This window comes from Hibiscus syriacus, unplaced genomic scaffold (assembly GCF_006381635.1).
Source record: "Hibiscus syriacus cultivar Baekdansim isolate YM2019G1 unplaced genomic scaffold, ASM638163v2 tig00001825_pilon, whole genome shotgun sequence".
NCBI classification, from domain to species: Eukaryota; Viridiplantae; Streptophyta; class Magnoliopsida; order Malvales; family Malvaceae; genus Hibiscus; species Hibiscus syriacus.
Window position 1 is genome coordinate 148,011 of NW_024061893.1, and position 27,737 is coordinate 175,747.

Genomic DNA, 27,737 nt, shown 5'->3' on the forward strand with positions numbered 1-27,737 from the left:
TTTACACAACTTCCAAAGTCACACCTTTGTCCTTCCATATACAAAACCATCATTTTTGTACAGTGAAATCAAAAGACCTCAAAAGAATCAAACTTTCAAATTATCCGTGAATCTTCCTGCAATAAGAGACAAGATGAGGCATCATGGATCAACTTATCGGAGAATGATTGGGGCATACCCAAAGAAGAAGAAAAAAAGATTGATAAATATATCATGCATTAATTACATTGTTTTCATAAAGATTAATCTTGAATATTCATTCCCCTGGGGATACCTCTTTTTACAAAATCTTCTGTGTATGAGATGACGAACGACATTGTTTCATTTATCCTTTCAAATATATGTATATATATATCCCTTGCTGTCCCCTTTTGAGCCTATAATATTTTTTCTGATTCAACCCTAACCAAGGATCACCTTCCACATTGGGGGGGGGCAAAAAGAAGGAAATATGCTCACAAGGATAAAGATTGTCAATTACAAAGGTAAATCTTCATGAAATGAAAAGAGTTTTGAACTACAAGGTAGATCAAATTTAAAGTGCTTGAAGATCAATCCATTAAAGAATAACAAAAGAATTTTCGAAATGCAAAAGGAAAATGAGGTTCTCAAAGCAATGGGAGTCATATACTCATTCATCAGGAAAAAAAGGAAAAAAGGAAAAAAAATGAGAAATTGAATCAAGGTGGGTGACTCATTGAGCCTCAAGTTACAAGGTTGATCAAGTGCAATTAGTTCAAAGATTCATATTCAACAAGAAGCGTAAGAAATGCTAGAGATGAATGAATCTTATAGAAAATCCCCAGCAAAGCAGATCCAAGTCTAGCAAGGCAAGATTGAAGGAATCAGAATGAATTGATCCTTGGTTCAATTATCCTTAAAACACTTGTTTGAGCCTTTTTATCCCTTTCTTTCGTAACCATAAACCATAAGCACTGGCCTACGTTACGTACCTAAAAAGTCCATTCTAGTCATACATGGATTTCTATGTGAAAGAGACTATATTCATATTCCATTTCGCCTTTCAGGATTGATTTTTATTTGCAAAAATTGTTTTTTTTAAATCTTTAATGCATGATATGAAAAATGATAAAAGAGGGGTTCAAGATGTAAATTTTTAAATAACATCTTGGAACCAAAGGAGGATTCAATTCGAAAACCTAAAAAGGCGATTTGAATATTGAATGGTGAAACAACGACATAAGAGACGATCTTAAGCTCTTGATGAAGCACCACACATCCCAAAGACGTTCCTGAGATTCTGGAACTAAGAAGTATCTCTATGAGATGAGCATAATAACCATTCCTTCAAGATAGTAAAAGCTCAAAGAGACATATATGCTGGATCAACATGATAGACCTTACTTTACCAGAATCAACCTAAGTCTTAAATCAGTCAATAATTTTGACACTTGCTATAGGACTATGTTTTTTGATTTTAAAGTGTAGTTGATTCTTTTGATATTCTTTGAATTCATGCTTAAGATTTGATTCTATTATGAACATATAAGAGGCAATATTTTACAAAATTCTTTCATTCTTTGATAAATAAATGAGAAAAAACATTTTCAAACAGGACAGTCTCAAATGAGGAAAGTCCTTGAAGCAAATTGTTGTCTATTCTACCTCTATTGTAGAAAAAGAATGAGTGATCCCAGAATGATGAAACATTTCACTTTCTTGAAAGCAAATTAACCAAAAAACCAGAAAGTCTAGAGAATTGAACTTGTGATGCTCTCCTGTGACATTATTAGCAATTCATCAAGAAAGATTATCACTTATCTCATGCTGAGGGTGATAAGCATCACCAGAAAAATTATTTTCCCCAGCCATCAATTCATGTTCTCTAGAAGATTACATCACATAGTTATAAGTCCCATTAAGGTGTATTATGGGAATAAACAAGTCCACCATCTGCACTCTGGTTATACCGTGATGCTGGCTCAAGTCTTGATACATCATTGCTACTTCTTCCATGTTGATCATTTTCTTTGTCAGGATTATATCCATTATGTCTTTCAGAAGATTGCTCAACTTAAATAAGACATTGGAACAAATTCTACACTTGTATGCCTTTCATATTAGGTAACATTGGTTACAGGATTCCGAAAGTAAAGATAACCAATTTTACTATCAACCAAACCTTTCCATGGTTCGGGAAGAGTGGGATATGTAGGTGTGTATCTTGAAGCAGCAGAAGAGACAGTCATTGTAGCAGTCATTACAAGAAAATGCACCAACAAAAATTTTCTAGTTCATCCTGATGATGTTTATTTCTTCCAGTAAGGTTGTTACACTGGATGCCACCAACAACAAGGTTGAATCCGCCAAATCTACTAATCAATTGCTCCAACCGATCATCATTCAGTTCTTGCATATTTTCTTTCAAATAAATGTTAAGACAGTAGAAGGCAACCTCTGCATCACTAATCCTAGAGAAAAGAGACAGGACATTGATACCACCGGGGAACATGTCTCTAGCAGATCCTCATCCTCGTATATGGATTTTAGGGAAACCTAGAATCATTTACACCTCATCAGGTTCAAGTGGAACAACTTTATTCCTTCCAACCCATACTAGATTTCATTTTCGGCACTCATCAAGAACATACTTCTGAACACTCGAATGTGGCTCATCATCATAAGCTTCAAGAGTCTTACAGATTATTTCTGTCAATTTGGCACTTCCTGTACATGTTTGTAAACTGTTCAACTTTGTTCTTGGATCCCAGGAAGACCACCATTTCTTTGTCAATGAAAAATCATCATGTATGGTGCGTGGAGGAAGCGGAATAAGAGGAAATCTGTTCTCAATTGGCAGATTATGAATATAGCCCATTTTTTCGTGCAACTACACAAAAATACTTCGAATCTACAAATTCTTGCTCTATAATTTATAAGTACCATGACATTTTGGTCAAAACACCAACGGGAACAAGTGTCACATTCTCGTAGTAAAAATAAGGAGGCCCAATAACATCTTCTGGAAGTATTCTTTGAGTTATGAAATCTAGTTCGGTAAGAACCCCAAAACCAATCATTAGATTTAAAAGATGAATTGCATGATCGTCTTCATTAAGAAGTTTCTTTTCAAGCTTCCTCTGCTTCTTCCTTTTCCAAAAATCATATCCCGAGTTTCGTCTTTTCTTGTAATTGGGGTCATTGCATAATGGCTTCCTATCTTCTACCGAAAGAAATGTGTCAGCAGCCTTAGCCATTTGAGCATCACATATAAAATCTGTCAACTCTACAATTGATGAATCCGAATCACATCTCTCCATGGCTATTGAAGCCTCAGCCTCTGAGTACCCCATTTTCGTCAAGCATGAACAGTTTATTCTCCTCATCAGAATAAGAATTCATGATTTCCTTGGTATCAGAAGAACTATCAATATCTGTGAAATCATCCTGAAGGATCGCTTCATAATCATATGAGTAGTTATCAGAATCAACATGTTGCATGGAAAAATATATTCTAGAAATAGCCTTTACTAAAAACAAGGTTCACTGTGTAAGTTTGGAATAAATTACCAAGCGATTTATATCACTCTGTCTGACTAAATCCCTCCAGATCCAAAAAATGGGGCACCTCATTCAGAAGAGGCACATATCTCAGACATTTCCGTCTGAATGATTGATTACATCTTAAGTTTGTGACAACATGAAGAAAAGTCCTTAAGTTACTTGACAACTGCTGTTTAGTGACATTATAATGAGAGTATTCAAGATAAACAAGTTTGAGGAACGGATAAAGCTGCAAGTACCCACAACAGTACATTGTCAAAATTAGACCTCGTGGGGATCATGATATTGAAATCAAACAAACATTGAAAGTAAGCCTTACAGTTTAGAAGGTTGGGGGCATTTTGAAGGTACAATTCAGACAAATCCATGTGGGACATCTTGAAAGCTCATTTCAACCAGAAATAGAACGGTAGGGCATTTTGAAGGCTCATAGCAATATGAATATTTGGGCATTCTTGGAGGCTCATCTCAGCAAGAAATAATATTGAGCACACTTTTAACATCTGTATCAGCAAATGGTGGGGCATTTTAAAGGTTACTTCAGACAGATCCATGTGGGGCATTTTGAAGGCTCATATTAACAAGAAGCCAATTTTGGGCATGCTGAAAGCCTCTTTCAATCAGAATCAGGAACGATGATGTATTTTGAACATTTCGTATTAGCCAATGTTGGGGCACGCTGAAGTCCCATATCATCTTATGCAAAAAGATCATTGACTTGAGCAAATATTTCCAATGAGATAGAAAGATATGAATAATGAAAATGGAGAAGCAATGGCAGTCGAGCTGACTATACATAATTGCTTCGTTCATCAGGTAGTTGTATTAGGGTCCTATTGTTGAACAAATATTCACTTATCAAGTATGGTTTCAAATACACAATCTTCTTAACCATGTGTCACATAACAACATGTTCTTTATTAACCTACATCACGGTTGCATGAATAAAGATGGTCCCCATATAGACCATTCGATCCAGGGTTCAGTTCCTCAAGATCTCGGCTTTGAATTTTGTATTCTGTGTGTCAGTGGTGATTGAACATATTTCTTTGAGGTTTCTGACAGTTAGTTTCAACCATACTGTTGAGGTTACGAAGTTATTTTTCACATCAGTTTTTGTTTACTTGATAACATTGAATAAAGAGGCTCAGCTTATGTTATTCTTATTCCTGTTGTTACTGGGGTTATCATTGCCAGCCAGGGTGAACTGAGTTTTCATCTATTTGGTTTATCATGTGCGTTTCATCTACAACAGTAAAAATTCCATGGATTTCCTTCTGCACATGGCTCCTATAGCTGATATGTTTCTACTTCCTACAATGCTCATTACGGAAGAAAACGTGATCGATATCACAATTACCCTTGCCCGATATGACATCAAGATCAGTTAGTATCTCTTATTCAATTTGGCACTAGCATATTTTGTGAATTTGACCAACATTTTGGTCATGAAACATACCAACATATCACTTGTATTCCCACTGAGTTTTGTTCTCAAGGGGTCTTGTGATATCATACAAAAGCTTTGAACACTGTGCAAAGAGCTTCTTTGACCATAAATTTGGGCAGAAGCCACGAGAAAAGATGAATGTATTGTCACATATTTTACGAACCAGTGATTATGAAGGAAGCTGAAATTTTAACAGCAAGAAACTAGTGGAGCCAACCAAGGTTGAACGATAGGTTGTTGTTTAGCATCTCGACATAATATAGTCTGAATGGCTTCGTTCGAGATCTGATTAGATATGGAGACATGAAAAGAATTAGGATAAATCCTCCTTATGATGTGTTTCAAGAGTCAAATCAGAACAGACGTTGATCTCCTAATTAATCCCTACTGAGTCAGGCATATCTATATCTACACTCTTCAAAGATGATAGATTCTCTTTTCAAAGATGATAGATTCTCTCTTCAAAGATGTTACATTCTCTTTTCAAGGAAGAAAGATTTATTGGATTTCTACACAAGTCCAAGCAAAGAAAGCCGGTGTTATCCATGATAAATGGGGTAACAAGACCATAATTATGACATCAACAAGAATTTTGTGAATGAAACATTTTTTATGAGACTTTCATGAAACAAAAAAGACACAAATATTTCTCTTCCAAATCAGAAATGTCAGCTTGAAATGACATTTTGACCAAGTGAATGAAGACCAAGTTTTCCACTTTGAAGTAAAAAAATACACTCAACATTCATGCATCATATTTAGGCATTTGCAAAAATAGGGGAATTTTCATTCATTTTATCCATGTTGAATATTTGACAGGAATTTCAAAGATTTGCCAGGTAGAGTTCATAATGAGAAGAGCTTATCTGAAGAAGGAAGAAAAAGTTCATAATGAGAAGAACTTGTTCAACCTTTTGCTTGAATTCATCACTTGATGGATCAGCATTGCCAGATAGAGTTCATAATGAGAAGAACTCATCTGAAGAAGGAAGAAGAAATTTATAATGAGAAGAATTTTTTCAACCTTTTGTTTGAATTCATCACTCGATTGATCAACTTTTCCAGAGAAAGTTCATAATGAGAAGAACTCATCTGAAGAGGTGAAGAAGTTCATAATGAGAAGAACTTGTTCAACCTTTTGCATGACTCTATCACAGAATGAGGTATATCAGAATCAACATTTCCAGAAGTGTTCATAATGAGAAGAACTCATCTGAAGAGGAAGAAGAAGTTCATAATGAGATGAACTTGTTCAACCTTAATTTAATTCATCATATATGAAGTTGAATCAACAACATCTCTTTCAAGGATCAACATTTCCAGAAGGAGTTCATAATGAGAAAAACTCATCTAAAAAATAAGAAGAAGTTCATAATGAGAAGAATTTGTTCAACTTTTTGCTAGATTACATCATAGAAGAAGATAAATTGTCATCCCCAGTGGAAAAGTTCATAATGAGAAGAACTAATCCCAAAGAAGAATTTGTTCAACATTGCCATCATAATCAAGTGAAGTCAAATGGATAAAAAACTTATTATCTTTCCGTCTTTGCCCTATTCTTGTTAACACAAGAATAAGTAAAGAGGGGGTAGCTGAAGATACTAATTTTTTCATTCATTTTTTTATTATTTTATTTATTACTATTATTATTTTATAATTATATTATTATTATTATTATTATTATTATTATTTATTTACATTACATACCCAAAACTGGACCGACCCAGTTACAAGAGACCAACTCAGACCGGCCCAAACCCAATAAGAAACCCTAAACCCGATTAAGGTTTATATCTCAGCCAGCCGCCGCCTTGCTTCTCAGCCGTTGGATCTAACTTAGATCCAACGGTCTAGATGGTTCCAGCAAATGAAGCCCTAGGGTTTCATAACCCTATGTTTATATCCCAGCCGCCGCCTCCAAGCTTCCAGAACATCCACGCGGTGCCACCTCTGCCTCCAGCCACCTTGCCAACGCTCCAGTGCCACGCCAATGTTTTTCAGAAGATTCCCGAAGCCAGCTGCCCCTCCATGTTGCAGCTCTATGGCGAGTCACCACCATAGTCTGGTGACTCACCGAAGAGCCCCTTTTCGTGACCGGTCCGAGAGCAGTATCATGGTGGCCTATAAAGGCCACCGATCCTGCGAAAGAAAAAAAAAGACAGACAACAGAGAACAAGGACGGACAACAACCCAAAAAAAACACAGCAATAAGAGAAACCAAAACAGCAAACAGAAAAGAGAGAGAGAGGAGAAACAGAGAAGAAACTTACCATCGAGGAGCTTCCACGAGCCACCGGAGAACCAAAACGTCGAAGGAAACTATACCAGATCTACGGCGTTTGGTAAGCTTTTAGGTTAAAACAACCTTAAATCGGGCTTTAGGGTAAACAGAGCTTTGATTTGGGAGTATTTTGTAATTTCTGACCACCATTAACGGTGGCCGACGCCAGAACACGACTGTCGGTCGGACGTCAAACTCCCTCCGGTGGAGTTTTTAGAGAGAAAACAGAGAGTTTCTCTCTGTTAGAGAGAAGAAAAAAATAAAATGAGAAATCTGGCCCTAAAGGGCCGGTTAAAAGGGCATTTAAACCCCTCCCCAAACGACGCCGTTTTGGGGAAGGTATCTGTGTAATTTCTCTCCTGGGAAAACCTCGTCTGTAGTGTTCCAAATTTGTGATCTTTATGATTTAGTCACTGAAATTGAATTCTGAACCTTTTAATTTGGTCTCGTAATTTTCCTTTTATTTTATTTTTGTCCCTGTTAATATTTAGTAAATATTTAGGATAAATACTTGATTTAGTCCCTTTAATTTAATTAATTTTTATTTTAATCCCGAATAAATATATATGGTTAAATTACATTGTTAATTATTATATTTCATAATATTTTGAATTAGAGCACTAAGTTTAAATATTTTACATTTTCATCACTAATTTTAATACTTTCATTTATTTTACAAGTTTTATTACTTTTTAATTTTATTTATTTTAGTCATTTTTTATTTATATTTTATATGTTTGTATATTTAATTATTATTGTTAGTATTATGTAGTCATATAAACGTATATAAAAAATAATATTTATTTACTTATTTTTATATTTTATATATATATTAAATAAAAATCCTATTTAAAAATTTAATTTTATATAAATTACTTTTAAGAAAAATAATCATATTTTAATATTTATTTATTTTTAATATTAAGAAATGGACTGTCTTAAAGCACCTAGAAGTTATTTTCTGATATTTCTAAGTAAATAAATATCTTATTTATAAAAATAAAAAAAATATATATATATTAATATATTTTCTTAAAATTATATTAATAAATTTGAAATAACAGAATTATGAATTAAATATATTTTCAAAATTTTAAATTCCGAATAATAGAGACAAATTATAATTAATAAGTACCAATTTTGGGCGTTATAGGGGTGCTAATCATTCCCTAAACGTAATCGACCACACATCCATTTTTTATAAAAAAAAAATTGTTATACGCAGATTAGTTTATCTTTTAAATTATATTTTCTTAAAAACTATTTTAAAAGATGATTTTTAGGTATTTTATCTACCTAATATAAAAAGATCAATGGCGACTCCCAAAATATTTTTTTAAATCAAAATCAATTTTTTATCCACATTTTTTTCCCGCCAAGTAAAAATTCGTATCGTGACGAATTTCCAACAATCCTTGTTTCGTAAAAATATTCCATTGAAGACCTCTTCCCTGGAGAGCTTGCATAGCCATAGCTGAACTTTCCATTCTGACTGTCGCCAGAAAATTTTGGAAACTCGAACTTTGATATTGTCCAAATCAATGCATCATTTAAGAAAATATTTAAGCTCAATAACAATATATTTCTTATAATCATCAAATTTAAGAAAAACATGTTGAAGTGGCTTATAATCTGATAGTTTATGTGCTTGATTATCATTTCGAAAGATATTTCTTCAATCTTCAAGTATTTATATTCTTAATTCATTCCAAGCAAAGATTTAACAAAACCAAATTATTATATTTAAAGGTTGCAAAGATTATTTAATCGCATGAAAGAAAAAAGGAAATTTTCAATGCAGGAGGTGCAATGAATTTACGATAAAACCAGAAAGGTCAACAAAGTGCCTTTTCAGGATTAAGACAGATTCTACCCGAAATAGACAGCAAAATAAATAGAGAAATTAATTTCAATTACCGAAAATACCTTATAATATACGATTTTAATCAACGTTTTTTGGATTTGCGAAAATGACCAACAAATTCGCAACACAGTTTCCAAATTCACAACTCAGTTTTGAAATTCGCAACTCGAATTTCTTTTCCGCAACGCGATTTTCCAAATTCGCAACGCGAATCGGTAAATCGCAACGCGAATTTGTAATTCGCAACACAGAAATCAAATTTGCAAAGCGCGTTTATTTTCGCAACGTGAATTTTATTTTTGAATTCGAAACACAATATTAATTTCGCAACACAAATGTAAACAATATAATCACAACTCATAACCTAAAACCCTAAATCACAACTCAATCTTATTTCCATCTCTCACTCTCTACAGCGACATCCGTCTCCATCTCCGACGACATCCATCCCCATATCCGGTGACCCCCTCATCTCTATCTCTCAGAGCCACCCTCTCACAACCATTCACGGCCACAAATGAAAAATCAACCATCGATGGTTATTTTTTTTAATTATTTTATTTTAAAATTTTTGTATTATTATTAGTTTTTCATATTTAAATTGATGATAAATTTACTGGTAATTTCAATATATAGATTAACCATTTCACTTAGATTGCTTAGTAAATTCATTTGGTTGATGTCAATACTGCTAAACTGTTTAGTCTTTAACCCTGTGAAGTTAGTATTTGTCTTTTGGTTGAAGTAATGCAATTCATTCAAGTTTCAATTTGCAGAAGAATAGTTTTTGAAACTTAAATTCGCAATACGAAAATGAAATTCGCAACACGAAAATCGCAATGCGGTTTTAGTTTCGCGTTGCGATTTTCATTTTCGCGTTACGATTTTCGCGTTGCGAATTTCATTTTCGTGTTGCGAATTTAAGTTTCAAAAACTACTCTTCTTCTGCAAATTGAAACTTGAATGAATTGCATTACTTCAACCAAAAAACAAAGACAAATACTAACTTCACAGTGTTGCGAATTTAAGTTTCAAGAATAAACTACTACTCTTTATGTTGTCCTTGAAACTGCACTAAACCTATATGTTGTCATTTTAAATGTTTATATAAGTGCTTACTTCTGGAATGTTATCTGATGCATTTTGTGAACTATGATAGAATAATGACTTGGGTGAATACCGTGCTAGTTTGAAACATATTTGGCTATATTTTCCCTGTTTAATATCATGTATGTTTATAGTGTATAATTTGTAGTTTTTGGTATATCTAACTTGGTATGTTTATTGTTTTTGTTAGGAATTTTTTTCAGCTTCATTGACTTTAAGGAATAAATTAAGCCTAGCCACTACAATTGCGTCGACACTTACACTTGTACAAAGAAGTTTGTTTGAGAATACTTGTTTCGGGCCATGGTTGAAAGTACAACATCCAAGTGGAGATGCTATGTTGACCCATTTGTTTCTTCAGACCATGACTAACGATCTACCCGAGAGGATACAACGTGGTGATGAAGAGATATGGTTTCATTTTCTACCGGCGTATATTTGTTATGGGCGGGAGGATTTTTGCTTAATCACTGGTCTACGTTTCGGATGACACGATGAAGTAGGTTGGTACACTAGTCATGTAACACCCCCAACCCGTATCCGACCCGGATACGAGTCCGAAGTATCACATTGACTTTTCAAACATTTATTCGTATAAAATAGTGAGAAATTTTAAAAACTTTTATAACATTTAACTTATTCAAAACATTTACAAAACTATTCAGAGCTTATACAATATATTCTTTTGATTACATGCCAACTAGAACTTTATATACAAAAATACATATTATTCACCTCTCTTCTGATCTGACATTCGGTAAGGAGAACTGACATGTCTTGTTCCTCTTTACTTCTCTTTTCGCTTTCCAAACCTACGTGTGAAACAATCACACGCTAAGTCGATGACTTAGTGAGGCATATAAAACATATAATATTTCATATAACATAAAGCATACATAAACATATATCATCATTATCATAATCTCTATCATTATCATTAAGAAACACATATAACATCATATGGTTCATGTAACACATTTCAAACCACTTACTTTTGATAACCATTTATAAACCCATCATATACATATCACATTCAATATGTTTGTTTAATATCTTTATTAGCCCATATACACTAGTGAGAACTTAAGGTATGTGAGTACATTGAGGTTGTGCACACATATGTTGTCACCACAGCTCGATCAATGTCCCGAAGGACCTATCCAGAGGTCATAAAGATCCTCGGCAACTGTCCATAGGTTCCGAAGAACCTAGGTAAACTGTCCATATGTTCCTTAGAACATAGGTATACTGTCCATATGTCTCAAAAGACATAGGTAATTCTGTCCATATGTTCCGTAGAACATAGGTATACTGTCCGTATGTCTCAAAAGACATAGGTAATTCTGTCCATATGTTCCGTAGAACATAGGTATACCCTCGACTCTTGGCATGCCAACTATACCCTTAGCTCTCATATCACATAACATGGGCATTATCATTTATAACATTTCATATCACTTGTTATTTCTCTTCTGTCACATACCACATGTATGTGTAACCATATATCTCATATCATATCACATGTATCACAAGTTCATGTATTCACGTAGATCGTTTCATATGACTTATATCATTTCTCATTTGTTCATGTAACTCGCATGTCATATCATGTAACATATAACACATAATCATATAGGCTCACAGTTTTATCACCTATCATGTTATTTCACATATACACTTTTATATCGCATAAACTCATATATATCATATCACCTATAATAACATATGACACATATACCCATAACTTCATATCACATACTTATATCAGTTCACACTTAGTCACATGGGTCATTTCTCATAACATATATCACATCACATATGTTCATGGGTATATCCCATAGCATATAAAATAACATATAAACTTATATATGTATTCAAGTGTATACTTTCGTTTAGCCTATATATCAATGTCATATAACTTATCTCATAACTTATTTGATATTCATATATATTCTCATCTTATAACTTATATTACCTATGCATATAACCTTATGACTTATTATCAAGTACTCAATTAATGTTCCTATATGGTTCCATCTTTATCATATAACCTATGAGCTATTCTTATATTACCCTATATCAACCATACTTTGTTTATCTCACTTTTCATATCATTCATTTATCACATATATGTCATTTTGCTTATAACACTTCTCTGGTTTTCATATGACATGTAAATCATTGTCATCTCTTGTTCTCATATAATTTCATATAGTCACTTATCACTTATCACATAGTTTACATCCTATGATCATAGAATCATATCAATAACACATATACTCGTGCACACATATAAATTATAACAAACAAATACCTCTATGAATTCATTCATTTTACTATTGGAAATAGACTTATCATAAGTCTTATTTTCCATTTAACATCATATACTAAATAATGTGCACTCACCTTAGCTTTGCTTTGATTCGATTCTAATCCTTCAATTGATTCAGAACGGGATCACGTTCTATATCTACATAATCATACATAGATCTATATTAGTATTATAACTAATATACTCTAATGGTTCACTCTTTAGATTAAGATAAATGCCAATTTCTTCTTTCAATAAGGGTATGCATCGATGCACTACTAATGCATCGGTGCATAAAATACATTCGATGTTGTATTATTATTGGGATGCATCGATGCATGCCTTATGCATCGATGCATGCCTTATGCATCGATGCATGCCTTATGCATCGATGCACTAATTCCATTCGATGTTTCTATTTTAAAAGAGTGCATCGATGCACTACCTGTGCATCGATACACCTTCAAACAAATTTCTGGGTTTTAACTTTGATGCATCGATGCACTCTGCCCAGAATCCTCTTTTTGAACCCGAAAATTCATTCATTTTGTCTTAAATCCTTCATGTTTCATCCCCTTTTTCATTCTTAACTCTAGTACACATACTTAAACCAATCAATACTCATTTATTTCATCTTAAACCTAAAAATCCTATCTTCCATATGTAATTCAATAATTACATCAATTTTGCAACATGTTTCAAATCCAATTATATTACTTCATATCTCTTACTTAGATTGATGACAAGTCAAATCCAACTTTCAATTCTTATTATAAATTCTATTTCAAGATTTCATTCAAGAACCACTAATCTTTAATCTTCTCTATCTCCTTTATCTTTTGATTTTAGGACAACCTAAGCTTTCCATAATCTTAAGTATTACCTAAGGATCAAAACCCACTCTTAAAATCAACAAATCATCAGCTAACAAGGAATCTTACCTTTGCCTTGGAGCTTTCACGGGAGGAAGAAGAAGATGAAGAAGAAAAGAGATAAGAGATTTCTGGAAAATCTCTCATCTTTATCCATATATATATATATATCATTATTTAATTCATCTCTTGGTCAAATGACCATTTTGCCCTTTAATACCTTTTATAATTACTAACATCTTTTAGGATTTATTTCCAGATAAATCATTGAACTAATCCATTCTTCTACTTTAATCACCAAATTCTAAAAGTTTACCATTTAGTCACTAACCCATAGTTTGGGGTGTTACAACTCTCCCCTCCTTATAAGAAAATTCGTCCTCGAATTTTCACTGCACATCATAATAAGAACATACCTTCTAATGTTCTTATGTTGCTTCCTTGACTTATTATTTCTTGTCATCATCAGAAACTTACTTTTCAATCCTTTAGTTTCCAACTATCATTTTCGTTTATACGTTCATCTTTTGTTGCTTATCATATAAACAATAACCAATAACATCAATCCATTTCTGTTTTTTTTCTCATCCGATTATGCATTTTTCCTTTGACATTTCTAAAATCCACATAATGTTACTCATCCTGTAGACATTAACATCAATTCTTATCACTCAAATCAAAAAATCAATCAATTGATTCATTTCCTCATTTTCTAATTAATGCGCCACAATCCAAACTTTTACTCATTCTTTCATCATTGTCTATATTACGATACACATAATCTCTTCATATAACCTTACATACTTTTCTTACTTCTAATCAAACTTATAATCTGTACATCCTTATAATTATTTATCATATTTAATCCTTTTATTATCAAAATCTTCTTATAACATAACTAAATTATATCTTTTCATAACTTTGATAATCAACTTTACTTATACAGAACCTCATTCTTATCATCTATTGTACTTGTATTTCCTTTAAACATACAAATCTTTATCTTCTTCACCATAACACCTTACTATGATCAAACTATACAACTGTATCCAAATCCTCTTCATATTTGGTTATCATAACCTGTCAATATATTATAATTCCATTACATTTTCATCACAAACTCTTGTTAGCCAATGCTAACTCTTTTCATCTAGAATACAAACTCTTATCATATCCACACTCTTGCTTATACACAGTACTATCCCTTGGTTTCGAATTCATAATTCTGATTTCATTCATCTTATAAACGTATCACTGATGCATTTATTCTTGAACCCTTTTTACAAATAATAACCATGTCACTTGATCTTTTAACATTCTTATGGTGACATTGGTTCACCATACTCTAACTTGCACATGTAGTAACGAAACTTTTCAATTTAACTTCTTCGTTTTGGAGAAATGAAAACCGTTTAACATTTTCTTCATATCCTTTAACCAAATGTCTGTAACAACAGAACATTCCTCAAATTTACCTTTGAACTTAGGTGCTCCTAAATCTTTTAACTATCTCAATACATTCATTCTATGAGTTAACAAAATATAACATTGTAAACACATCGAAATATCATTCAACATCATGAATCATTCTCTAATCTTATACAGGCATTCCCTGAGGTTTTCACTCTTCTCCCTGCCTGGCCAGGGCAGGTGAATGCTATTACCTTCAGGTCTATATCCTTGTGTTTCACTTTGGAAACTCTCATATTTTCATGTGCTCATATCATTTCTTCTATCACATATCACGTGCGCATATGCTCATCCAATTCATATTGTATAACATATGTCAATTGCATATGTTCACATATCATCCATCATATCATATAAACATATATATAAATTTCATAAATCATTCTCTGGTATTCACATATCTTATTTAACATAATAATTTAACTCTATTAACAAGATAGTACACTCCTTACCCTACCAGATCAGAAAATTTTCTACTTTATGTCGGCATGTATACTTTTTAAAACAATTTTGACTTCGTTTTTAGCCTAGAATCGGCTAAACCGTAGCTCTGATACCATTAAATGTAACACCCCCAACCCTTATCCAACCCGTATACGAGTCCGAAGTGTCACATTGACTTTTCAAACATTTATTCGTATAAAATAGTGAGTAATTTTAAAAACTTTTATAACATTTAACTTATTCAAAATATTTACAAAACTATTCAGAGCTTATACAATATATTCTTTTGATTACATGCCAACTAGAACTTTATATACAAAAATACATATTATTCACCTCTCTTCTGATCTGACATTCGGTAAGGAGAACTGACCTGTCTTGTTCCTCTTTACTTCTATTTTCGCTTTCCAAACCTACGTGTGAAACAATCACACGCTAAGTCGATGACTTAGTGAGGCATATAAAACATATAATATTTCATATAACATAAAGCATACATAAACATATATCATCATTATCATTAAGAAACACATATAACATCATATGGTTCATGTAACACATTTCAAACCACTTACTTTTGATAACCATTTATAAACCCATCGTATACATATCACATTCAATATGTTTGTTTAATCTCTTTATTAGCCCATGTACACTAGTGAAAACTTAAGGTATGTGAGTATATTGAGGTTGTGCACACATATGTTGTCACCACAGCTCGATCAATGTCCCGAATGACCTATCCAGAGGTCATAAAGATCCTCGGTAACTATCCAGAGGTCATAAAGATCCTCGGCAGCTGTCCATAGGTTCCAAAGAACCTAGGTAAACTGTCCATATGTTCCTTAGAACATAGGTATACTGTCCATATGTCTCGAAATACATAGGTAATTCTGTCCATATGTTCCGTAGAATATAGGTATACTGTCTATATATCTCGAAAGACATAGGTAATTCTGTCCATATGTTCCGTAGAATATAAGTATACCCTCGACTCTTGGCATGCCAACTATACCCCTAGCTCTCATATCACATAACATGGGCATTATCATTTATAACATTTCATATCACTTGTTATTTCTCTTCTGTCACATACCACATGTATGTGTAACCATATATCTCATATCATATCACATGTATCACAAGTATATGTATTCACGTAGATCGTTTCATATGACTTATATCATTTCTCATTTGTTCATGTAACTCGCATGTCATATCATGTAACATATAACACATAATCATATAGGCTCACGGTTTTATCACCTATCATGTTATTTCACATATACACTTTTATATCGCATAAACTCATATATATCATATCACCTATAATAACATATGACACATATACCCATAACTTCATATCACATACTTATATCAATTCACACTTAGTCACATGGGTCATTTCTCATAACATATATCACATCACATATGTTCATGGGTATATCCCATAGCATATAAAATAACATATAAACTTATATATGTATTCATGTGTATACTTTCATTTAGCCTATATATCAATGTCATATAACTTATCTCATAACTTATTTGATATTCATATATATTCTCATCTTATAACTTATATTACTTATGCATATAACCTTATGACTTATTATCAAGTACTCAATTAATGTTCCTATATGGTTCCATCTTTATCATATAACCTATGAGTTATTCTTATATTACCCTATATCAACCATACTTTGTTTATCTCACTTTTCATATCATTCATTTATCACATATATGTCACTTTGCTTATAACACTTCTATGGTTTTCATATGACATGTAAATCATTGTCATCTCTTGTTCTCATATAATTTCATATAGTCACTTATCACTTATCACATAGTTTACATCCTATGATCATAGAATCATATCAATAACACATATACTCGTGCACACATATAAATCATAACAAACACATACCTCTATGAATTCATTCATTTTACTATTGGAAATAGACTTATCATAAGTCTTATTTTCCATTTAACATCATATACTAAATAATGTGCACTCACCTTAGCTTTGCTTTGATTCAATTTTAATCCTTCAATTGATTCAGAACGGGATCACGTTCTATATCTACATAATCATACATAGATCTATATTAGTATTATAATTAATATACTCTAATGGTTCACTCTTTAGATTAAGATAAATGCCAATTTCTTCTTTCAATAAGGGTATGCATCGATGCACTACTGATGCATCGGTGCATAAAATACATTCGATGTTGTATTATTATTGGGATGCATCGATGCATGCCTTATGCATCGATGCACTAATTCCATTCGATGTTTCTATTTTAAAAGAGTGCATCGATGCACTACTTGTGCATCGATACACCTTCAAACAAATTTTTGGGTTTTAACCTTGATGCATCGATGCACAATGAATATGCATCGATGCACTCTGCCCAGAATCCTCTTTTTGAACCCGAAAATTCATTCATTTTGGCTTAAATCCTTCATGTTTCATCCCCTTTTTCATTCTTAACTCTAGTACACATACTTAAACCAATCTATACTCATTTATTTCATATTAAACCTAAAAATCCTATCTTCCATATGTAATTCAATAATTACATCAATTTTGCAACATGTTTCAAATCCAATTATATTACTTCATATCTCTTACTTAGATTGATGACAAGTCAAATCCAACTTTTAATTCTTATTATAAATTCTATTTCAAGATTTCATTCAAGAACCACTAATCTTTAATCTTCTCTATCTCCTTTATCTTTTGATTTTAGGACAACTTAAGCTTTCCATAATCTTAAGTATTACCTAAGGATCAAAACCCACTCTTAAAATCAACAAATCATCAGCTAACAAGGAATCTTACCTTTGCCTTGGAGCTTTCACGGGAGGAAGAAGAAGATGAAGAAGAAAAGAGAGAAGAGATTTCTGGAAAATCTCTCATCCTTATCCATATATATATATATCATTATTTAATTCATCTCTTAGTCAAATGACCCTTTTGCCCTTTAATACCTTTTATAATTACTAACATCTTTTAGGATTTATTTCCAAATAAATCATTGAACTAATCCATTATTCTACTTTAATCACCAAATTCTGAAAGTTTACCATTTAGTCACTAACCCATAGTTTGGGGTGTTACAAGTCATATCGCCCACCCATCATGGTTATTTCGGGTTTTTCCTGAGCTGACAAAGGCGAAGCCCAGTTTACACGTCGACGATTTGAAAAGATTACTTCTTAAAGATGGTTTTACTCGGATAGATGACCTTGATGTTGTCCGAGTATGCCTTCTATTACTTTTGAATACCGGTTTTTTAGGCAAAGAGGACAGACAATATATTTCTGAGGATTTAATATTATTGGTAGAGGACCTAAATACATGGAACGTGTTTCCGTGGGGTTCATATCTATGGAAAGCTACCTGGAAAAAGTTGTCATCTTTCTTTGAGGATCATCGTAGTTTGCGTGGCCATGGTTCCAAATACACTTTGGTAGGCTTTATTTGGGCCTTTAAGGTAAGAATTTCTATATAATGTTTCCAAAATTATAATTAATTATTTAACAATTACTAAAATTAATATTTGTGTATTATATTGTTTGTAGATTTGGATATTTGAGGCTTTTCCCAGCATGTGGACATATGCCAAAAAAATTCAAATGATATTCCTAGTGCTATTACCTGGAGGAGGATCCGGCTGTTGGATTGGGAAGATTTACTACCATATACGATGATGAATGATGTAAGTTAACACAAATACTACAATATATAAACAAGTTATTACTAGTAGACGTTTGACTTTGTTTGAGCTTTTATATTGTTAGGAGGCAAACTATCCATTATAGAGGCTGACACCCACAGAGGCTAATCTTGTCACTGATTAGTGGCAAGCTAGTAGGCATTTTTTTGATGGGACGGATGATGAGCACCCCCCACTTCGAGAGCCATCACCTGATCGAGCTGATTCTACAGCTCGACACCGAGAGCCATCACCTGATCGAGCCGATTATACACCTCCACACCGAGAGCCATCACCTATTCCATCATATTATCGAGCCTCTTCTCCACCATCACCTCATGATAGGAGACCGAAAAAAATGCCACGACATTTATCTCCCCGTTCTCCACCTCCACGGGATGAGTTAAGGGAGTTACGTGATGAGGTCATTGCTTTACGTGATGAGGTCGTTACTTTACGTGATGACAATGGTGCAAGGCGTGATGAGGTACGGTCTTTATGTGGTAAGGTAGATGTTTTACACGATGACAATGGTGCTTTACGTGGTGAGGTATCTACTTTACGTGATGAGGTAGTCGCTCTACGTGAGATTGTTTCATCGTTACAGAATGAGGTTCATACTCTACGCTATAAGGTAAGTTTGTTTAATACTATACTAAAAATGCAAATAACCTTTTTTGGTATTTTTTTATTTATTTATTTACTGATTTATGTATTAATTTATTTTTAGCGGCCGATAAGGTAGATGTTTTACGTCGGGTTTTTCTTACACGACGGGGTTCATGCATCAGACGTCGTGGACGTGCCATTACGTCTCCTTTCACCCCAATAGTTCCAAGACTGCGTAAGAAGAAGCCCGATTCACCTGTCATCGTTCAAGAGGCCCCTCCCATCGTTCAAGAGGCCCCTCCCACCGTTCAAGAGAACGATTCACATGGCATACTATGTCGACATATTGATAAACCCCTTCTCATGCCCGATATGATAGATCAAAGTTGGCTTTCGTATCAGTTACCGGCCAGTACCATTCCTCAGCACGAGATGAGAACACTACCAGACACAATTATGGATAATACCCTTTGGGATAAGACCGCATTTAATTTTTATCTACATGAGCGGAGCCAGAGGTGCTACACTGACATATGCAAAATCGACAATATACATTTGTTTCTTGAGCGGTCTTGGTGGGGCGTTTTATTAGGGGTTGAAGAGAATGACTATTTCGAATGGGGGGTAAGTGTTATATTCTTCTTATATTGATTTTGATTATTTTTTTAAATTTATTAAATTCACTAATATATGTATTTTTTTTATAAAACAACATATTGATACATGGGTGTCACGTCTTCTGATTATAAGAAAATTGAAGAAAATAAAAAAGACGCGATGAACTATTATGCCTTCGTCTTTCCACGCAGCTCACTTGAAGGATCAGAGAGACGCTTCATATGCGTTGGGTAATGGAAAAGCTATCCTTATCCTGCGTGGTGGGAGGTCGATAAGGTTAGTATTTATTTTTGTATATTTAAAGGTGTTCATAAATTTTATTTGATGTACGCAATTGAATTATTATTTATGATTGCAGGTGTTTATCACTGTTATGGAATCTCATCATTGGATTCTCGTCGAGCTTCAGCTCCCTTCCCTGAAGACGATAGTATATGACAACATGTTGAATTACATATCATTGTCTGGTTTGAAAGATATTATTTGTAGGGGATGGAGCGATCATTTGGCTAAATACTTGGATGCGATTGATTATTGGACTTATTCAGGAAACAAGAAGCCAAATAAGTTAAAAGTTACAATGATTAGAGACAAGACAGCGCCACAACAAACGTCGGAAGCTAGAGGGGATTGTGGTCCTCTTGTATGTATGTGCTTGGAACGTATGACGAGAGGAGGTAAACAGTTTCTACCTCCCATAGATAGAGATAGAGGTGCATTAGGGTTGTGGTTTCGGTATTTTATGGCTAGAGAGATATATGCGAGACGTTGCCTACCTGCATCCGCGTGTTGAAAGTGTGCATAAACAATCATTTGTTATTGGCAAGTTTGAGCAAGTGTTGTTAACATATATACTCTTTGTTGGTTTGAAAATGTTTGGATAAGTATCTAGAATTCAATAATTTCAGCTTATATTTGTTGGTTTTAGATGTGTAAAAAATCTCATGGCCATAACGTTTCTGCAGGTTAATCCTTCAAGTGAGCTGCGTGAAATTGATGTATTTGGATATAAGCTCCCTATTGTTAGGAGCATTTGGATGTACTGTTTGGGGCTAATTGATGTATCAATGTGCTGTCAAGAGTAAATAAGAATTTTTTTTTTGTTTAATTGATTTGTTGTTTAATTTCAAATTGCATTATGTTGAAGGCAAAAAAGACCTGTTGAAGGTACACCACCTTTAAGAAAATGAAATTCGCAAAGCGAAAGTCAAATTCGCGTTGCGATTTTTATTTTTGCGTTGCGAATTTGACTTTCGCAACAATCGCAATGCGAATTTGACTTTCGCAACAATCGCAACGCGAATTTGACTTTCGCGTTGCGAATTCAAGGAAAACACCTTAAAAAAGATAACATACAACAATCTGATAAGTGATAAACTGAACAGATCATAGCAATGTTCAAACTCAAGTTACTAATGCATGTCTAACTGAAAATGTATGCATTCACACATAAAATACACATAATACAACATTTGCATTTAAAAATCACCTAAGTTAATAGTGATTGTGATGAGGATCCATATTTTGGTAGAGGAAAAGATGATTGTGATGGCACTGGTGATCCACATGTCAACCTTGTATGACTAATTTCCTTGCACCAACTACATGTCGATATCCTCTTCTCTTCACCCTTAGACGGTATACGATCGTGATTTTTTGGTCGGCCAGGTAGCCTTCTGTCCATGACTGATGGCAAAATTATTTGTAAGTTATCTGGTATGTCCCACTCAGAAGGATATGGAATAGGGTAGACAATCTCGGCATAAGTCTGTCGATATACTTATGTAGTGTAGCAATCCATAGCGTATGCGCTTGAATCATCTTGGTTTAGATGAAGAGCAACTTTTATAACATGGCCACACGGATAACCAGATGTTTGCCATTTCATACAACTACACGTCTTTGCATTTAGATCGACAAGCCCATTTAAGTTATTATCCAATACTTCAAACAAAGTGTTTGAACAAGGTTCAACTCTCCATGACGTTGACTTCACAACACGTTTCGTTATCTTTTTTTCAGTCCATGGTGTAACACGACGTTCCAATGTTCCTGTAAATTTAAATAAATAATACTTAGTAAAATCTATTAAATATGATAAGTTACGAATTTAAAGAAATAATACTTGCATGGTTTCTTTTCTTGTAGTACCACTGTTGAATAGAGGCTCGAAAAAACTCCATTAACATAGTAATGGGTAATTTTCGGGAATGACGACTTAGAGCGTTGATTAATTCTGCACTATTAGACGTCATGAAACCATATCTTGCTCCAAGTTGATGTACTCTTGACCATCTTTCAAACCCGCCATCTTCTAGTGTTTGAGCACATTGAGGCAAAACACGTCTTAAACAATTTATATGCTTATTAAAATCCACTTCCTGATAAGCTTTTACAGCCTTCCAGTATGTCCATTTGTGATTTTTTATATCAGCATACATTGATTTTAGATTTCTGTACAAATGAACACCACAAAGTCCATGAAAAGCATATGGGAAACACCTTCTAACAGCGCTGTCAATTGAGTTTGCCCTATCGGATATGATTGTCAGATTGCTAATAGGACCTATGCAATCCCTAAGATACCCCATAAACCATGTCCATGAATCAGAGGTTTCAGATTTGCCAACCCCATAAGCTATTGGCAGTATCACATTGTTAGCATCCATGGCTACTGCTAATAAGTTTACTCCAAGGTATCGACCTTTCAAATATGCTCCGTCAACTATAATAACTGGTGCATGCAAGTAATAAACGAACGAATCTACAAAATAATATACACAAGAAATATAATCTTTTAAATGTGAAATGCATGTAACTAACAAAAATGAGTCAACAAAATTATATTGATTCACTAACCGCATCACCAATGGCGATAAACATCAACTCAAAGCGTCCATCTCTATCTATTTTGATATGAGTTACTGACCCAGGATTTTTCAGCTTTAAATTGTGACAATAAGCCGGCAGTTGGGAAAACGATGCTTCTGGCAACCCCCTCAATAATTCCAATGCATAACATTTGGCTCTCCAAGCTTGAGAATATGATATATTAATCTTGAACTAAGCATTCATGTCAGTCATAATTTCATGTCCCCGATAAACCCTGCCATTCAAAAACATTAACTCAGCCAGAAAACCACCCAACACCTTTTTGTTTGTATGCCTATGGTGAGGAAAAACTTGGGTTCTTGAACATGTATGTTTATCAATAAAAGTCCTAACTTGAAACATTTCACAATCTTTTATCCTCTTTACAATCATACGCCACGTACAGTTTTTGTCAATCATACACTTTGTTTCGAAACGATCTTTGCTTGATTTGTTACTTTTAGTTGATAGCCTTCTTCCACACATTTCATATACAAAGCTATCTTAAAGTCTTCCTTTGTATCAAAACAATCATCTTTCTTGATACGAATAACTTTTGTGTAACAATCAAATGTTATCTTTACCAACTCTTCTTACGGTATCTGATATAATTCTGGCATATTCCAATTATACTCCCGTGGCATTTTCTTCTTTTTCTTTTCTTCGGGGGCTTATTCTTCTTCTTCTTTAGGGTTATATGAATTACAGAATGGATGTTCAACATGTTCATTCACAATCGTAACTTCCTCCTCATTATTATCAACAATATCTTCCTCGGCAGCGGCTGTTTCATAATCAAAATTCGGGTATTGACCAATATCAAAATCATTACACGCATGGTTTGTTTCTTCTTCTAAAACATCATCAAAATCCGAGTATTGACCAAGATCAAAGTTCGGGTATTGACCAAGATCAAATTTCGAATACTGACTAGTACTCACAATTTTTTCTGTTGGCTCATCATCGTCTAACTGGTCAATACGAAAACCAGAATTTGGTGTTGAAAGTTAATTGGGATTTGGATTAAGGAAAGGTTGTGGGTTTTGAGATTGTGTTTGATATTTTGTTTGGTATTGGAAATGTGGTGAAATAAAATTTTCTTAGTGATGAAATTGTGGTGGAACCATTAAATTTTGAGGTTGATAACAACGTTGTAGATTGTGAGCAATATCATATTTTAGACATTTTTATTCCCATTGTAAGCACAGCTTTTCGTGTCAGGTCCCAATATATTTTAGACATTTTTATTCCCTTCGCAATTTTGGTTTTGTTGGCAGTCCCATCTTTATCATTTTTGATCAAAAATTTGACCATGGCCTGTACTCATAAGGAATTTGTATAGATATAAATAACCACTTATAAATCATTAGGACAAAGTGCAACAAAAGGTTATACTAACGGGATCAAATACAAAAGCATGCTGTGGGAACAGTTTCACGCAATATCATATAACATTTTTTCACTATAATCCCAACATCTACCCTTAAAAACTTTTCCTTCCTTTAAAGTGAAGCTGTGAAGTTGACTCCTCGGAATACTAAATCAGATTAAAACAACCAATGACACACAAAAGATGATGCCAGGACAAGAGTCACAAGTTAACCCCTTTAATAGTTCTACTCTTGAAGAAGCCTAAACAATTCAATATATTCCATATCATTTGATCACTTTAAAATTACTTAACATGAACCCTAGGGTCCACACACAACTATATAATACTTACTAGGACAGTCACCATAAAGAGAGGCAAAGCGTTCAGCATTTCTTGCCTCCAAGATGTAATCGATTTCATCAAACATGTGTCTTACCTGTTCATTTAAGAGAGACCTGAAGATGTCCATAAGCATGTACAATTTCATTAATGAAAAGATGATAGTGCAAATGCAGGTACTATACAGAAACAATATGAAAATGAATAATATGAGCTGCATTGTACACAAAATAGCAAGTCATAAAATCCAGATGCTAGGCACCTCTATTGCGAAGATCAAAACCTGTGCATATTATTTACAAAGGCATATAATAACTGATTATAAAATAAACGTACACATTATTGGAACATCTACGCACTCAACATGGAGAACTCACCACTTCATTTACAGCAACTAACAAATCTTTCCGGGCTTTTGCAAATCGCTTTAATTGACCACCGATCATATGGAATAACAATGCATCAAGGGTCAACAAGAGTGACATACCAGGCCTCTGTACTTTAACAGCTACAAGTTCTCCAGAAAGAAGGTGAGCTGCAAGACTTAAAGCAATGAAGCAAACATTCAACTTTACAATTCTCAAAAGTGTTGTACTGAAAAAAGCGCTATTAGAAAGCTGTAATGCTTTTGACATGAGAAAATGATATGATGGAAAGCTAAGCAAAATATATTGTTTTCCGTTTTCGGAAATGGTTGTCTGACCTTTATACACCTGTCCTATAGATGCAGCTGCAATAGGTTCAGGGCTTATATCAGCAAATATTTCTGAAATTGGGGTACCCAGTTCATTTTCAATAGATTTTATTGCGACATGGGTGGGAAATGGGGGAATCTGATCCTGGCATTAACAAAAGAACGAAGATCAATGCCAATGTCAATAAGTAACAGATCTCGATATGAGTCCTAATTATAGGAGCAGAGATGGTTGTGTACCTGTAACTTAGCAAGTTCTTGGCAATAAACAGGTGCAATATATCTGGTCTAGTGCTCAGAGCCTGCCCAAGCTGTATACCCAAATAAAGTAGGCCAATATTTAAGTTCTACCCGGGAGGATTAAGATATAAAATGGGTAAGACTTTGTTTCTTTGCTACTTATTTCTTCTTCCAGTAGTAAAATGCAAAAAGAAGTTGACATCAATATTCAGAGGTCAGATTCATATTGAAAATTTCATGCAATTGGTTTCAACTTCACAAAAGGGCAGTATTGAACAGTCAGGTTTGCTACATTTTGCAAACTCTGGTAAAGTGAAGCTAGAAGTCTAGAACAAACAAAGCCCAATAAACAACCTAATAAAAGTTATTCAGAAAATGATAAAGCAAAGATAAAGTAGCTTGCCTTAACATAAAAAGGACCCAAGCGAATTAGTGTCTCCCGAAACTGAAATTGTACGAGTTGCAATAAGGTTGTACTGTCCAAAAGATAACAGGCTTATTCTTAAAATAACATGAAATTGCAACTTTTAAAACATGTAGCATAAAGTTTGCCAGACTATGCGGCTATGCCTAGGTCTAGTATTTTAGATGCTCCATATATAGTGCATATGTATGCATCAATGAATAACAGAAACAATTCAATTTATTCAACAAAACAAGTTTAAGAATCTAATTCTTACTATACCTTGGAAGCACGCTTATTAATGTCCCTAAAAAGGAATTGCCAAAGGGTCAACTTTAATACATGAAAAGAAACAATCACTGCTCTATACAACGCCAAAAATGGACCAAATCGATAGACAGCAGAGACACTTTTTGAGCCGTGTTCCAACTATATGCCCAAATTCACTTTCCAGTGATTCTTTCCTCAACTTTGCATACTCGGAAGAAGGCCTCTCCCCATGCACACTGACAAAACCCTCAAAAAACCTGCACAAAAGACTTACACCAAAGCGCTAAAGAAGCTCCACATTCACAACACCAATTTATTTAATCATTAGCACTTGCTGAATGCAATTCCAGGCATCAAAGTAAGTGGTAAATATCCATGCACTTACACATTTCGTTGCAACAAGTATGACGGGTGCCTAGTGTCCGGTGTCCTTGAAGTTCCAATTTCCATGTGAACTTGCAGAGAAATGGAACGACGCAAGATAGATCCAACAGGTCTATCATGGTGTACTGCTGCAACAGGTAATGTTGAACTAACGTAAACGTAAAAATTACACCCCAGTAAGGTCGCAAAGACAAATTGCAATAATATATAACTAAATAAACAGAGTAAAATGTCCTCTTTACTCCAGTTAGAAACAATAACGATCCAACCAAATATCAGAACAGTGGGAAGTTCCGAAAATGCCCAACTTGATGCTATAATAGGAGCTTCATAATTATGTTTTTCCTAGAAACAAAGTACATTGTAATACTAAGTACTAACATCAATTGAAATTAAGCTCGGAAGAGACTTCAAATCAAATTATTGTATATACTGATGCAGACGGAATGAATAGTGGATAAAATAAGAATAACAGAAAGAATAACACCGCTAACCGGTGAAGAGACGGCGATGAAGGTTGAGAGTGGCGAAGGCATGCCTCATTGAGTCAATCAAAATAAATAAGTGGAAAATAGGTCAGGCACCCATAGTAAGCTTTAACCAGTGAACACTATTCGTTCGTGAAAATGAATCATTGAAGGAACCGTGTGATCCGGGGCTGGCTTGCGAAACAAATATGGCTGCCGACTGCGGGAAATTTTGGCTTCCGACACTAGATTCTCCGGTTTCAACATAAAAAATGGATTAGACTCGAAGAGAGGTCGGCCCACTCTCATTATAATGGATTTAGATTCGGCTGGATTATCACCCGAGGCCCACATGATAGAGTTACAGTTAATTTTTTAGGAAAAGTAATAGTACACTTTATTTTATGGAAAATTATATAAA

General features: G+C 34.0%; 1 protein-coding gene and 2 long non-coding RNA genes across 7 annotated transcripts in view; all 3 read right to left on the bottom strand.

Moving 5' to 3' along the window:
• Positions 1 to 8,671: 8,671 nt before the first annotated feature.
• The window catches only part of LOC120135389, a 29,939-nt gene continuing 10,873 nt past the window's right edge, over positions 8,672 to 27,737 (bottom strand). Inside the window, exon 3 of the long non-coding RNA XR_005517250.1 lies at positions 8,672 to 8,748. This is a non-coding gene — a long non-coding RNA (uncharacterized LOC120135389). The remainder of the gene's footprint in view (positions 8,749 to 27,737) is intronic.
• LOC120135374 lies at positions 24,352 to 25,868 on the bottom strand. Of its 4 annotated transcripts, none has more exons than XR_005517246.1 (5): positions 25,793 to 25,868; positions 25,562 to 25,697; positions 25,236 to 25,393; positions 24,871 to 24,955; positions 24,352 to 24,464 (listed from the first exon to the last, which is right to left on the bottom strand). It is a non-coding gene; the product is annotated as an uncharacterized LOC120135374 (long non-coding RNA). The 4 variants fall into 4 exon arrangements; XR_005517248.1 differs by having other exon boundaries at positions 24,871 to 24,974; XR_005517249.1 differs by having other exon boundaries at positions 25,236 to 25,401.
• LOC120135342 lies at positions 26,203 to 27,551 on the bottom strand. 2 transcript variants are annotated; one of them, XM_039151627.1, is made up of 4 exons: positions 27,344 to 27,551; positions 26,851 to 26,977; positions 26,478 to 26,722; positions 26,203 to 26,268 (listed from the first exon to the last, which is right to left on the bottom strand). In XM_039151627.1, the coding sequence occupies exons 1-3, from the start codon at positions 27,390 to 27,392 to the stop codon at positions 26,560 to 26,562; spliced, it is 339 nt and encodes a 112-aa protein (XP_039007558.1). In that variant the 5' UTR covers positions 27,393 to 27,551; the 3' UTR covers positions 26,203 to 26,268; positions 26,478 to 26,559. The 2 variants fall into 2 exon arrangements, with proteins under 2 accessions (XP_039007558.1, XP_039007552.1); XM_039151621.1 differs by having other exon boundaries at positions 26,207 to 26,237.